This window comes from Mytilus edulis, chromosome 7 (assembly GCF_963676685.1).
Source record: "Mytilus edulis chromosome 7, xbMytEdul2.2, whole genome shotgun sequence".
Lineage (NCBI taxonomy): Eukaryota > Metazoa > Mollusca > Bivalvia > Mytilida > Mytilidae > Mytilus > Mytilus edulis.
The window spans coordinates 86,953,114-86,966,770 of record NC_092350.1 but is presented as its reverse complement, the minus strand read 5'-3'; the positions used below and the strand labels follow the sequence as shown (position 1 = coordinate 86,966,770).

Sequence of the window (13,657 nt, the reverse complement as noted above, 5' to 3'; positions counted from 1 at the left end):
AGGTCACATTCTTGAAAAGGGAAGGGTATTGTAGTTAGGACATAAGGAACATATCCGATTTCATCTGTGAAACGGTTATTCCATAAAGAACACCATAACATGTATTTAAGATGATAAAACAAAATTCATACCTATGTATCATTGTGTATTAATTGTGAAGTTGATTCGGAATATTGATCAACAAGGGCTTGGTAATTTTCGATGAACTTTTGCAAACAAAAGACATGACATTCTTTGACATAGCCTTGGTTCATCAACTTCATGTGCAGACACTTACGACGTTTTACTAAGTCTGAGTAGCAGATGTAAACTTTTAAAACTGAATGAGTTGGAAATGTATATCCTATATTCTGACGAGGTTGGTATGTTGCTACATTGTACTAAAATGGAGGAAATGAATAATTTCAAATTTAAAATTGTCTCGTTTGTCATAGATTATTTTACTGGGATCATCAACCGCTTATGTCAAATTCGAGGTTTAGGTCTAAAAGTGAGACAGAGGAAGCCGTATCTGTGTTTCTTTAATTTCTTGTTCTAGATGATATATTAATCATGTTAATGGAACCCAATCACAAAGGTTGGAATTGTTGAATTGAAAGATCATCACCAATATAATGTGAAATTAAATGATCTAGCTGGCATCTTTTATTTTCTTTTTATGGAAAGTGTCTGAACGAACTTCGTCTCATATGAAAATGAGAAGAGGTCAGCAAGGAGAGGTACACAGTTCTATCCTAAAGGAATACTGACAATTTGAAAAAGTTTACCTCCAAATTCAACAAATATGTTGTCAATATGAAACTCCAGCTTACTGATCATTTGTTCCTCTATGTAGCCTATTTTACCTTTTTGTTCATTATAAAAAATATGCCATTTGATATACGAAGGTATTATATAAACTTAAAGTGTATGCTTCCTTTTTGTCGAGCATTCGACTTTAGTCTAAAAAGCGAGACATAGCGATCCTACATTCCGTCGTCGGCGTCGGCGGCGTCCACAAATATTCACTCTGTGGTTAAAGTTTTTGAAATTTTAATAACTTTCTTAAGCTATCCTGGATTTCTACCAAACTTGGACAGAAGCTTGTTTATGATCATAAGATAGTATCAAGAAGGAAATTTTGTAAAAATAAAGTTCCATATTTTCTGTATTTTACTTATAAATGGACTTAATTTTTCTGCCGGGAAATTTAACATTCACTGTGCGGTCAAAGTTTTTTAAATTCTAATAACTTTCTTAAACTATCCTGGGTTTGTACCAAATTTGGACAAAAGCTTGTTTATGATCATAAGATATAATCCAGAAGTAAATTTTGTGAAAAAATAAATCCATTTTTTCCGTATTATACTTTTAAATGGACTTAGATTTTCTGCCAGGAAACAACACATTCACTCTGTGGTTAAACTTTTTTAAATTTTAATAACTTTCTTATACTATTTTGGATTTGTACCAAACTTGGACAGAATCTTGTTTATGATCAAATACTAGTATCTAGAAGGAAATTTGATTTATTCCAGTTAACATTACATTCAGTCTGCAGTTAATGTTTTTAAACATTTATTAGATTCATAAACTATCCTGGATTTTTACCAAACTTGGAAAGAATCTTCTTACAATCAAAAGATAGTATAAAAAGGAATATTTTTATTGATTTATTTCCTCATTTTTGTTGAACCTGCGATTAAAAGAAAAAGTAGGCGAGACACTGGGTTCCGCGGAACCCTTGCAAATTTTTACGTTTAATACAAATAGTGGATTATTACTTACAGATCATTTTTCCCTTTTCTTCATGGGAAATGGTGGTATACAGGTTTGAAAAAATCAAAAGTTTTGATGACACTAAACTATGATATTTGAGATGAATCAAGTAAGAATGTTATTCAATCCAATGCAAGACGGGAGACAAATATCAAACTGAACATTGGAATAAGTATCAGTTGTCATAGATGTTCAGTTGTATAATATTATAATTTCAGTGGTTTATTTAAAATATTTCAGGTTATTCCGGGCATTTTTACATAACAGTCATTACGAAGGTTACAGTACTTTTTATTTATTTATTTCAGATAGAATCAGAGATAATGCAGACAGAATCATACAGGATATACAAACCAGCCAGATTTTAGATCACATGATGACCCAATTGGTGATATCAGTAGATGACATGCATGAACGACATGCTGGACAAGATGATCAGAATAAAGCATTGCTTGATATTGTTATTAAAAGGGGAGAACCCGCTTACAGTGTGTTTGTTGTTGGATTACTTATTTATGGATACGAAGACATCGCTAATGATTTGAAATGGGATTCACACGAAATCAGTTCTAGTCCAACATCAGCATCTGCTGATACTGAAGGTATGACTGAAGGGTTAATTATAAACACAAGCAAAGAAGGTTGTATACTGAATAATTATTAAATCTTGTTACATATTCATTCAAAATAGACATACTGTATTTAGATTACCTTAGCCGTATTTGGCACAACTTTTTTTGAATTTTGGGTCCTCAATGCTCTTCAATAAAATTAACGGTACCAATTTTCTTGCACCAGATGCGCATTTCGACAATACATGTCTCTTCAGTGATGCTCGTGGACAAAATATTTGAAATCCAAAGCTTATATAAAAGATGAAGAGCTATAATCCAAAAGGTCCAAAAAGTATAGCCAAATCAGTGAAAGGAATCAGAGATTTGCATGAGGGAGATACATTCCTTAATTAATAATAATTTCTATCATTTTGTAACAGCAAATTTTAATAACACAAAAAATCCGTATTTTCATGCCAGTACCGAACTTTGTACTTGTTTGGCTTTACAACTATTTCGATCTGAGCGTCACTGATGAGTCATTTGTAGACGAAACACGCGTCTGGCATATTAAATAATAATCCTGGTACCTTTGATAACTATTTACACCACTGGTTTGATGCCACTGCTGGTTGACGTTACATATTTTGGCCACGAGCATCACTGAAGAGACATGTTTTGTCGAAATGTGCGTCTGGTGCAGAAAAATTGGTACCGTTAATGTTATTATTCGTCCCCGAATGTATCACCAGCCCAGTAGTCAGCACTTCGGTGTTGACATGAATATCGTTTATATTGTCATTTTTATACGACCGCAACAATTGAAAATGTTTTGGTCGTATATTGGTATCACGTTGGCGTTGTCGTCGTCGTCCGAAGACATTTGGTTTTAGTACTCTAACTTTAATAAAAGTAAAATAGAAATCTATGAAATTTAAACACAAGGTTTATGACCACAAAAGGAAGGTTGGGATTGATTTTGGGTGTTTTGGTCCCAACAGTTTAGGAATAAGGGGCAAAAAAGGGCCCAAATAAGCATTTTTCTTGGTTTTCCCACAATAACTTTAGAATACATGTAAGTAAACAGAAATCTATGAAATTTTAACATAAGGTCTATGGTAGCAATACACAGTTAGAAGTTTAGTTTCGCATTATGGCCCCTGTGAATTTTTAAAATATGAAAGTTTTTGTACAATAAAATTGATTTTTAGATAATTGAAGGATAATATAGCCTTCTTAGTGGGTTTATATGAACATTTAGATTGATTTAAACATGTTTTATAGGCCATTTCTATGATTGACAGTCCGTATGTTCCTATCCGTACCGTTCATAGGTCCATAAATTATTGTAGCGTTTATCAACAAAGAATTTGCGCTCGATCTTTTCAATTCAATTTTATGGAAAAACGAGCAGGAAAGCATATGATTTTTTTTGGACCACTTGATAGATATAAACCTATGGATTCAGGAAAGGTATCACTGTAATTCATTGAAATTTTCCTTTAAACCAAATTTTGGAGACTTTTGTGACATGTTCACCCCCCTTTTTTGCTATATTTTGTATCTAAGAAATGCAGATTGTTGCCATGGTTACACCCAAAAGGGATTATATTTCACCCTTATGACCATTAGAAATCAAATCTATGGAAGATTTTCTTTCTACAAGTATATACATGCATAACACACATAGAAAGCCTTCTTTGTTAGACAGGAGGGGAAAGAGGGTGTTTAAAAATTATGAGTGTCAATTTTAAGTTTTTTTCCTAACTGTGTATTGCTACCTATGACCACAAAAGGAAGGTTGGGATAGATTTTGGGAGTTTAAGTCCAAACAGTTCAGGAATTAGGGGCCAAAAAGGGCCCAAAATAAGCATTTTTCTTTGTTTTTGCACAATAACTTTAGTATAAGTTAATAGAAATCTATGAAATTTTAACACAAGGTTTATGACCACAAAAGGAAGGTTTGGATTGATTTTGGGAGATTTGGTCCCTACGAATTAGGGGCCAAAAGGGTCCAAAATTTAACTTTATTTGATTTCATAAAAAATTGAACTACTGGGGTTCTTTGATATACCGAATCTAACCATGTATTTAGATTCTTTATTTTTTGGTCCCATTTTCAAATTGGTCTACATTAAGGTCCAAAATTAAACTTAGTTTGATTTTAACAAAAATTGAATTGTTGGGGTTCTTTGATATGCTGAATCTGAACATGTACTTAGTTTTTTATTATGGACCCAGTTTTCAAGTTGGTCCAAATTGGGGTCCAAATTAAACTTTGTTTGATTTCAACAAAAATTTAATATATGGGGTTCTTCAATATGCTGAATCTAACCATGTTTTAGATTTTTAATATTTAGGACCGGTTATCAAATTGGACCACATTGAGGTCTAAAGGGTACAAAATTGATCTTTTTTTTATTTCATCAAAAATTGAATTCTTGGGGTTCTTTGATAAGATGAATCTAACCATGTATTTATATTTTGGATATTGGAATACCACAAAGGGATGGTAAGAATTGTCTTTGGGAGTTATGGCTCAAACCGTTAAGGAATAAGGTGCAAAAAAAGGGGGGAAAAGGGTTTCCATGTTAATGGACAATTACTTAAGTACAAAACATAATTTAAAAGCAGTGTAAGGTTGGTAATTGAAACTCATTTCAATAGCTCACCTTAACTGCTCTTAATTTATGCATATTGGAAATTTGCCGAAAACTTTGTTATAAATAAATTCCATTGGAAATTTGCCAAAAACTTTAGTTTAATGAACTTCATTGGAAATTTGCCTATATTAAAATGTTGCGTGGAGTTATCTTTCTTTGTCCAGAATAGTAGTTAAATCAACTTAAATCATGACTGTATGACATTTGATATTTTATGATGTATTTAAATGAGTAGTTATTGTTGAAAACTCCATTAGAAATTTGAATTGAGATCATTTTTGGAATAAGGGAAAGGGGGAGGTGAAAAAAAATTGGTGGGATTCAATTTTTCTTATTTCAGATTTCAGAAATGAAAAAGAAAATTTCTTCAAATATCGAAGGATTAATATTCAACAGCATAGTGAATTGCTCAAAAGCAAAAAAAAAACACATTTTAAGTTCATTAGAAACCTATGCTGTGTCAACTATTTAATCACAATCCAAATTCAGAGCTGTATCCAGTTTGAATGTTGTGTCCATACTAGCCCCAACCGTTTAGAGTTCGACCTCTGCGGTCGTATAAAGTTGCGCCCTGCGGAGCATCTGGTTATAAAAGAGGGACGAAAGATACCAAAGGGACAATCAAACTCATAAATGTTCTGTTACAAAACTTTGAATTTTTCGAAAAACTAAGGATTTTCTTATCCCAGGAATAGATTACCTTAGTCGTATTTGGCACAACTTTTTGGGGAATTTTGGGTCCTCAATGCTCTTTAACTTTGTACTTGTTTGGCTTTACAACTATTTTGATCTGAGCGTCACTGATGAGTCTTATGTGGACGAAACGCGCATCTGGTGTACTAAATTATAATCCTGGTACCTTTGACAACTATTTGATTTTAAAGACTATCTACCAGATCATTTGCGTCGTATTAATTTATCATAAGTATACTACTTTTCTTGCATACCAAGTTGGTCACTATGATGAGTCTTTTATTAAAAACTTCAGTTTGTGTTAAGTTACTATGATCGTAGACATTGTGACATTGACAATAATTTGAACGCATAATCTCAATTCAATATATGCAATTTGTTTGAAAAAAAAAATCTATCAATATTACATTCTATTAAGGCATTCAACTTATAAAGGACGAATTTCAGTTTGTGTTAAGCAACTATTATCTAAGACATTGTGATATTGAGTAATTATGAATGCAGACATTTTGATCAAGCTTCTTTTCTACAGTTATAATGAAGTCACAATTCATTAAATACCTGTTTCTAATCCGGCAAATATGACCTCAGAAGAATTTCGCTTCTTATATCCAACTGTAGAAAAGTATCGTGAAACTATATATTGCAAAGGCATAAGTGGTGGTCAACTATAACAACAAATCAAAGTGAGAGAAAATAGAATAACAAACAAATTGACAATTAACTATAAATTGTGAATATGTATGTTTACCAGCTCTCTTTAAAATGTCAAATGCTTATCATATGTGTTTGATAAATTAAGAGCATACATCTCAATTCAATCTATGCAAGTTGTTTGAAGAAATGTTAGATCTATCAATAACAAATTCTATGTAGGCATATAGCTTATTCATGAAACATTAGATTAAAGGCAATGATAAATAAAACCGAAACAGTAGAAGTACGTACCTAAAAAGGACCTACAAAATAGCCAAAACCATCTAAGGCCAACTTTTTCTGACTGAGTTGAAATTGTAGTTTCTTCATAATTCTAAAATTTATCAAAAAATATTGAGAAAGGTTGTTATAAATCATGTCAGTACCGAAGTAATAACTATTGAGCTGATGATACCCTCGGGAACTGATAGTCCAGCTGAGGTATCCTTCCTGTGCTGTAAAAAATGAATACAGCATGTTACAAATTGTATGTGTCCGATTCGTATTTCTGTACATGTATTTACCTTCATTAGTCATGAAAGGTCAATAGTTAAAAAAAAAATCTCTTGATATTTTGTAGGCTTATCAGACTGGAATGTTCCATTGTATAAAGTTCGACTACAGAAGAATTACCTCAAGGTTATCACTGATATACAACATGAGAGCATAGTAGATCATCTAATATCAAGAGAGGTAGTGTCGGTTGATGATGGGAATAAGATAGAGTCTGGTAAAACCCCACAGGAAAAGAACAGGAATTTAATGGACATGCTGTTGCGTAAAAATGAAATGAGTTTTAATGAATTTATCAAAGCCCTACGAAAAGACTCAGTTTATGCAGATCTAGCAGATCAAATAGAAAAGACTGACGTAACGAGCAGAGATATGGCAACCCTTCGTAAATGCTTGAAATAATATAAATGTAATATCTTTCAGAAAAAAACCCAACTGTACACGACAAGGTAAAGACAGCTTTGACAAACACCAGTAAACAATGAATATAAGAAGGTATAGTCAATCCAATGTTCAAAGATTTGGTCATTTAAACCATCAATGTGAATGAATCACAACATACTAGTGATAACAATCTTTTATATTATATTATGTATGTTAGTGTTTGTTTTTTGTTTCAGTCCAGTGTTACTGTTGTTCTGTTGTTTTCCTCTTATACCTGATGTGTTTCCCTCAGTTCTAGTTTGTAACTCAGATTGATTTTCTCTAAATCAATGTATGACTTGTGGACAGCAGTATACTACTGTTGCCTTCATTTATATTAAATATATTTCAAATGTGAGACTAGTGTCATGCATGGCAAGGAAAAGGCTAACATTTGTACCAACTAAACATTTTCTTAGATATAGTAGTTAAACTCAATAATGAGTACTCAATACTGGTTCGTTACGTAGGTGTTGGTAATGTCTATTTACAATAAAAGATCAAAGATAAAAAAAAATTAAAAAAAATACGGTGCTTGCTGTACAGTTGGTGCAGGATAAAAACATTCCACCATCTAGGTAACCACTGTCTTGAAAGCTTCGATTTTGGGAGCTTTCACTTTCGATTCCGGTAATTTATTCCAGGCTATTACTGTTCTTGGAAAGAATGAGAATTTGTAGTATACATGTCTTGGGCTAAAGATGGTGTATGCCATTGTATTGTAGTGTCTTGATGTTCTATTTAGTGAAATGAGGTAAGTATCTGTTGGAATTGCTACTAGTCCATTTACAATTTTGTAAAATAGGCATAATCTGATGTTCACTCTTCGTTGGTAGAGAGGTATCCAGTTAAGCTTGCTTATCATGCTTGTGACACTCGATTTGTTACTGTTCCACTCTTTTTTTATGTTTCTGCTGAACATCCCTTGTGCTTGGTTTGCACTGGCTACAATGTTGTTTATGTGTAGATTCCAGCTAAGGTCATCTTTGATGGTAATTCCCAAGTAGTTCGTGTCTATGACTGCTTCTAGTTGTTTCCCATGCATGCAATAGGGTTCTTTTATGGGGGTTTTAAATCTTGTTAGGTGCATCACGTTGCATTTGCTGACATTAAATTCCATTTTCCATTTCTGTTCCCATTTCGTCAGTGTAGTCAGATCTTTTTGAAGAATGGCTTGATCTTTGGTAGTTCAAATTGGCCGGTAGATGGTGCAATCATCAGCCAACAGACGAATTGTTGACTGTATATCATCAGTGGTGTCATTAATGAAGATAAGGAAAAGGACACTGCTTTGGGGCACTTCAGATGTTACTCCCACTTTGTCTGAATACTTTTTTTCAAATAAACTGCCTGTGTTCTGTTGTCTAAAAATGCTGTGATCCATTTGTGATTTTTCCTTCTTATCCCGCAGTGTCTGAGCTTGTGTAGCAGGCGTGGGTGACTGACTTTATCAAATGCCTTTACAAAGTCCAGGACTGTCATGTCTGTTTGTGTCTTTAAGTCCATCGTACATGTTATATCATGTATCAGACCCATGAGTTGTGTCTCGTGCGATCTCTTACTTCTAAAGCCGTGTTGGAATTCGGATAGTATTTTATTAGTTTTAGATGTTTCATGACGTTTTTACCACGATGTGCTCCATAAGCTGGTAAAGGATACAGGTTAATGAGACAGGCCTGTAGTTTACCGATTCATGGCGTGGCCGTTTCTTGTAGATTGGACAAACAAATGCGTGTTTTCCCTAGAAATATAGAAACATAGATTTATTGAACAAGAAAGTGACTGTTGCAGCTAATTTAGGACGGAGTTCTTTCAGTATTCTTGGGGTGAGATGGTCTGGCCCACTTGCTTTGTTAGGATGGAGTTCTTTCAGTATTCTTGGGGTGAGATGGTCTGGCCCACTTGCTTTGTTAGGGTTGAGTTCTTTCAGTATTCTTGGGGTGAGATGGTCTGGCCCACTTGCTTTGTTAGGATGGAGTTCTTTCAGTATTCTTGGGGTGATATGGTCTGGCCCACTTGCTTTGTTAGGGTTGAGTTCCTTCAGTATTCTTGGGGTGAGATGGTCTGGCCCACTTGCTTTGTTAGGGTTGAGTTCTTTCAGTATTCTTGGGGTAAGATGGTCTGGCCCACTTGCTTTGTTAGGGTTGAGTTCTTTCAGTATTCTTGGGGTGAGATGGTCTGGCCCACTTGCTTTGTTAGGGTTGAGTTCTTTCAGTATTCTTGGGGTGAGTTGGTCTGGCCCACTTGCTTTGTTAGGGTTGAGTTCTTTCAGTATTCTTGGGGTGAGATGGTCTGGCCCACTTGCTTTGTTAGGGTTGAGTTCTTTCAGTAGTCTTGGGTGAGATGGTCTGGCCCACTTGCTTTGCTAGGTTTGAGTTCTTTCAGTATTCTTGGGGTGAGTTGGTCTGGCCCACTTGCTTTGTTAGGGTTGAGTTCTTTCAGTATTCTTGGGGTGAGTTGGTCTGGCCCACTTGCTTTGTTAGGGTTGAGTTCTTTCAGTATTCTTGGGGTGAGATGGTCTGGCCCACTTGCTTTGTTAGGGTTGAGTTCTTTCAGTATTCTTGGGGTGAGATGGTCTGGCCCACTTGCTTTGTTAGGGTTGAGTTCTTTCAGTATTCTTGGGGTGAGATGGTCTGGCCCACTTCCTTTGTTAGGGTTGAGTTTTTTCAGTATTCTTGGGGTGATATGGTCTGGCCCACTTGCTTTGTTAGGGTTGAGTTCTTTCAGTATTCTTGGGGTGAGTTGGTCTGGCCCACTTGCTTTGTTAGGGTTGAGTTCTTTCAGTATTCTTGGGGTGAGTTGGTCTGGCCCACTTGCTTTGTTAGGGTTGAGTTCTTTCAGTATTCTTGGGGTGAGATGGTCTGGCCCACTTGCTTTGTTAGGGTTGAGTTCTTTCAGTATTCTTGGGGTGAGATGGTCTGGCCCACTTGCTTTGTTAGGGTTGAGTTCTTTCAGTATTCTTGGGGTGAGATGGTCTGGCCCACTTGCTTTGTTAGGATGGAGTTCTTTCAGTATTCTTGGGGTGAGATGGTCTGGCCCACTTGCTTTGTTAGGGTTGAGTTCTTTCAGTATTCTTGGGGTGAGATGGTCTGGCCCACTTGCTTTGTTAGGATGGAGTTCTTTCAGTATTCTTGGGGTGAGATGGTCTGGCCCACTTGCTTTGTTAGGGTTGAGTTCTTTCAGTATTCTTGGGGTGAGATGGTCTGGCCCACTTGCTTTGTTAGGGTTGAGTTCTTTCAGTATTCTTGGGGTGAGATGGTCTGGCCCACTTGCTTTTATAGGGTTGAGTTCTTTCAGTATTCTTGGGGTGAGATGGTCTGGCCCACTTGCTTTGTTAGGATGGAGTTCTTTCAGTATTCTTGGGGTGAGATGGTCTGGCCCACTTGCTTTGTTAGGGTTGAGTTCTTTCAGTATTCTTGGGGTGAGATGGTCTGGCCCACTTGCTTTGTTAGGGTTGAGTTCTTTCAGTATTCTTGGGGTGAGATGGTCTGGCCCACTTGCTTTGTTAGGATGGAGTTCTTTCAGTATTCTTGGGGTGAGATGGTCTGGCCCACTTGCTTTGTTAGGGTTGAGTTCTTTCAGTATTCTTGGGGTGAGATGGTCTGGCCCACTTGCTTTGTTAGGGTTGAGTTCTTTCAGTATTCTTGGGGTGAGATGGTCTGGCCCACTTGCTTTGTTAGGGTTGAGTTCTTTCAGTATTCTTGGGGTGAGATGGTCTGGCCCACTTGCTTTGTTAGGGTTGAGTTTTTTCAGTATTCTTGGGGTGAGATGGTCTGGCCCACTTGCTTTGTTAGGGTTGAGTTCTTTCAGTATTCTTGGGGTGAGATGGTCTGGCCCACTTGCTTTGTAAGGGTTGAGTTCTTTCAGTATTCTTGGGGTGAGATGGTCTGGCCCACTTCCTTTGTTAGGGTTGAGTTCTTTCAGTATTCTTGGGGTGAGATGGTCTGGCCCACTTGCTTTGTTAGGGTTGAGTTCTTTCAGTATTCTTGGGGTGAGATGGTCTGGCCCACTTGCTTTGTTAGGGTTTAGTTCTTTCAGTATTCTTTGGGTGAGATGGTCTGGCCCACTTGCTTTGTTAGGATGGAGTTCTTTCAGTATTTCTTGGGGTTAGATGGTCTGGCCCACTTGCTTTGTTAGGGTTGAGTTCTTTCAGTATTCTTGGGGTGAGATGGTCTGGCCCACTTGTTTTGTTAGGGTTGAGTTCTTTCAGTATTCTTGGGGTGAGATGGTCTGGCCCACTTGCTTTGTTAGGGTTGAGTTCTTTCAGTATTCTTGGGGTGAGATGGTCTGGCCCACTTGCTTTGTTAGGATGGAGTTCTTTCAGTATTCTTGGGGTGAGATGGTCTGGCCCACTTGCTTTGTTAGGGTTGAGTTCTTTCAGTATTCTTGGGGTGAGATGGTCTGGCCCACTTGCTTTGTTAGGGTTGAGTTCTTTCAGTATTCTTGGGGTGAGATTGTCTGGCCCACTTGCTTTGCTAGGGTTGAGTTCTTTCAGTATTCTTGGGGTAAGTTGGTCTGGCCCACTTGCTTTGTTAGGGTTGAGTTCTTTCAGTATTCTTGGGGTGAGTTGGTCTGGCCCACTTGCTTTGTTAGGGTTGAGTTCTTTCAGTATTCTTGGGGTGAGATGGTCTGGCCCACTTGCTTTGTTAGGATTGAGTTCTTTCAGTATTCTTGGGGTGAGATGGTCTGGCCCACTTGCTTTGTTAGGGCTGAGTTCTTTCAGTATTCTTGGGGTGAGATGGTCTGGCCCACTTCCTTTGTTAGGGTTGAGTTTTTTCAGTATTCTTGGGGTGAGATGGTCTGGCCCACTTGCTTTGTTAGAGTTGAGTTCTTTCAGTATTCTTGGGGTGAGTTGGTCTGGCCCACTTGCTTTGTTAGGGTTGAGTTCTTTCAGTATTCTTGGGGTGAGTTGGTCTGGCCCACTTGCTTTGTTAGGGTTGAGTTCTTTCAGTATTCTTGGGGTGAGATGGTCTGGCCCACTTGCTTTGTTAGGGTTGAGTTCTTTCAGTATTCTTGGGGTGAGATGGTCTGGCCCACTTGCTTTGTTAGGGTTGAGTTCTTTCAGTATTCTTGGGGTGAGATGGTCTGGCCCACTTGCTTTGTTAGGATGGAGTTCTTTCAGTATTCTTTGGGTGAGATGGTCTGGCCCACTTGCTTTGTTAGGGTTGAGTTCTTTCAGTATTCTTGGGGTGAGATGGTCTGGCCCACTTGCTTTGTTAGGATGGAGTTCTTTCAGTATTCTTGGGGTGCGATTGTCTGGCCCACTTGCTTTGTTAGGGTTGAGTTCTTTCAGTATTCTTGGGGTGAGATGGTCTGGCCCACTTGCTTTGTTAGGGTTGAGTTCTTTCAGTATTCTTGGGGTGAGATGGTCTGGCCCACTTGCTTTGTTAGGGTTGAGTTCTTTCAGTATTCTTGGGGTGAGATGGTCTGGCCCACTTGCTTTGTTAGGGTTGAGTTCTTTCAGTATTCTTGGGGTGAGATGGTCTGGCCCACTTGCTTTGTTAGGATGGAGTTCTTTCAGTATTCTTGGGGTGAGATGGTCTGGCCCACTTGCTTTGTTAGGGTTGAGTTCTTTCAGTATTCTTGGGGTGAGATGGTCTGGCCCACTTGCTTTGTTAGGGTTTAGTTCTTTCAGTATTCTTGGGGTGAGATGGTCTGGCCCACTTGCTTTGTTAGGATGGAGTTCTTTCAGTATTTCTTGGAGTGAGATGGTCTGGCCCACTTGCTTTGTTAGGGTTGAGTTCTTTCAGTATTCTTGGGGTGAGATGGTGTGGCCCACTTGCTTTGTTAGGGTTGAGTTCTTTCAGTATTCTTGGGGTGAGATGGTCTGGCCCACTTGCTTTGTTAGGATGGAGTTCTTTCAGTATTCTTGGGGTGAGATGGTCTGGCCCACTTGCTTTGTTAGGGTTGAGTTCTTTCAGTATTCTTGGGGTGAGATGGTCTGGCCCACTTGCTTTGTTAGGGTTGAGTTCTTTCAGTATTCTTGGGGTGAGATGGTCTGGCCCACTTGCTTTGTTAGGGTTGAGTTCTTTCAGTATTCTTGGGGTGAGATGGTCTGGCCCACTTGCTTTGTTAGGGTTGAGTTCTTTCAGTATTCTTGGGGTGAGTTGGTCTGGCCCACTTGCTTTGTTAGGGTTGAGTTCTTTCAGTATTCTTGGGGTGAGATGGTCTGGCCCACTTGCTTTGTTAGGGTTGAGTTCTTTCAGTATTCTTGGGGTGAGATGGTCTGGCCCACTTGCTTTGTTAGGGTTGAGTTCTTTCAGTACTCTTGGGGTGAGATGGTCTGGCCCACTTCCTTTGTTAGGGTTGAGTTTTTTCAGTATTCTTGGGGTGAGTTGGTCTGGCCCACTTGCTTTG

At 37.8% G+C, this 13,657-nt stretch overlaps 1 protein-coding gene across 1 annotated transcript; it reads left to right on the top strand.

The window, feature by feature from the left end:
* The first annotated feature begins 2,157 nt into the window (after positions 1-2,157).
* On the top strand, positions 2,158-7,852 carry LOC139529661 (uncharacterized). The gene is made up of 2 exons (XM_071325514.1): positions 2,158-2,360; positions 6,945-7,852. The coding sequence occupies exons 1-2, from the start codon at positions 2,165-2,167 to the stop codon at positions 7,277-7,279; spliced, it is 531 nt and encodes a 176-aa protein (XP_071181615.1). The 5' UTR covers positions 2,158-2,164; the 3' UTR covers positions 7,280-7,852.
* Positions 7,853-13,657: the final 5,805 nt, after the last annotated feature.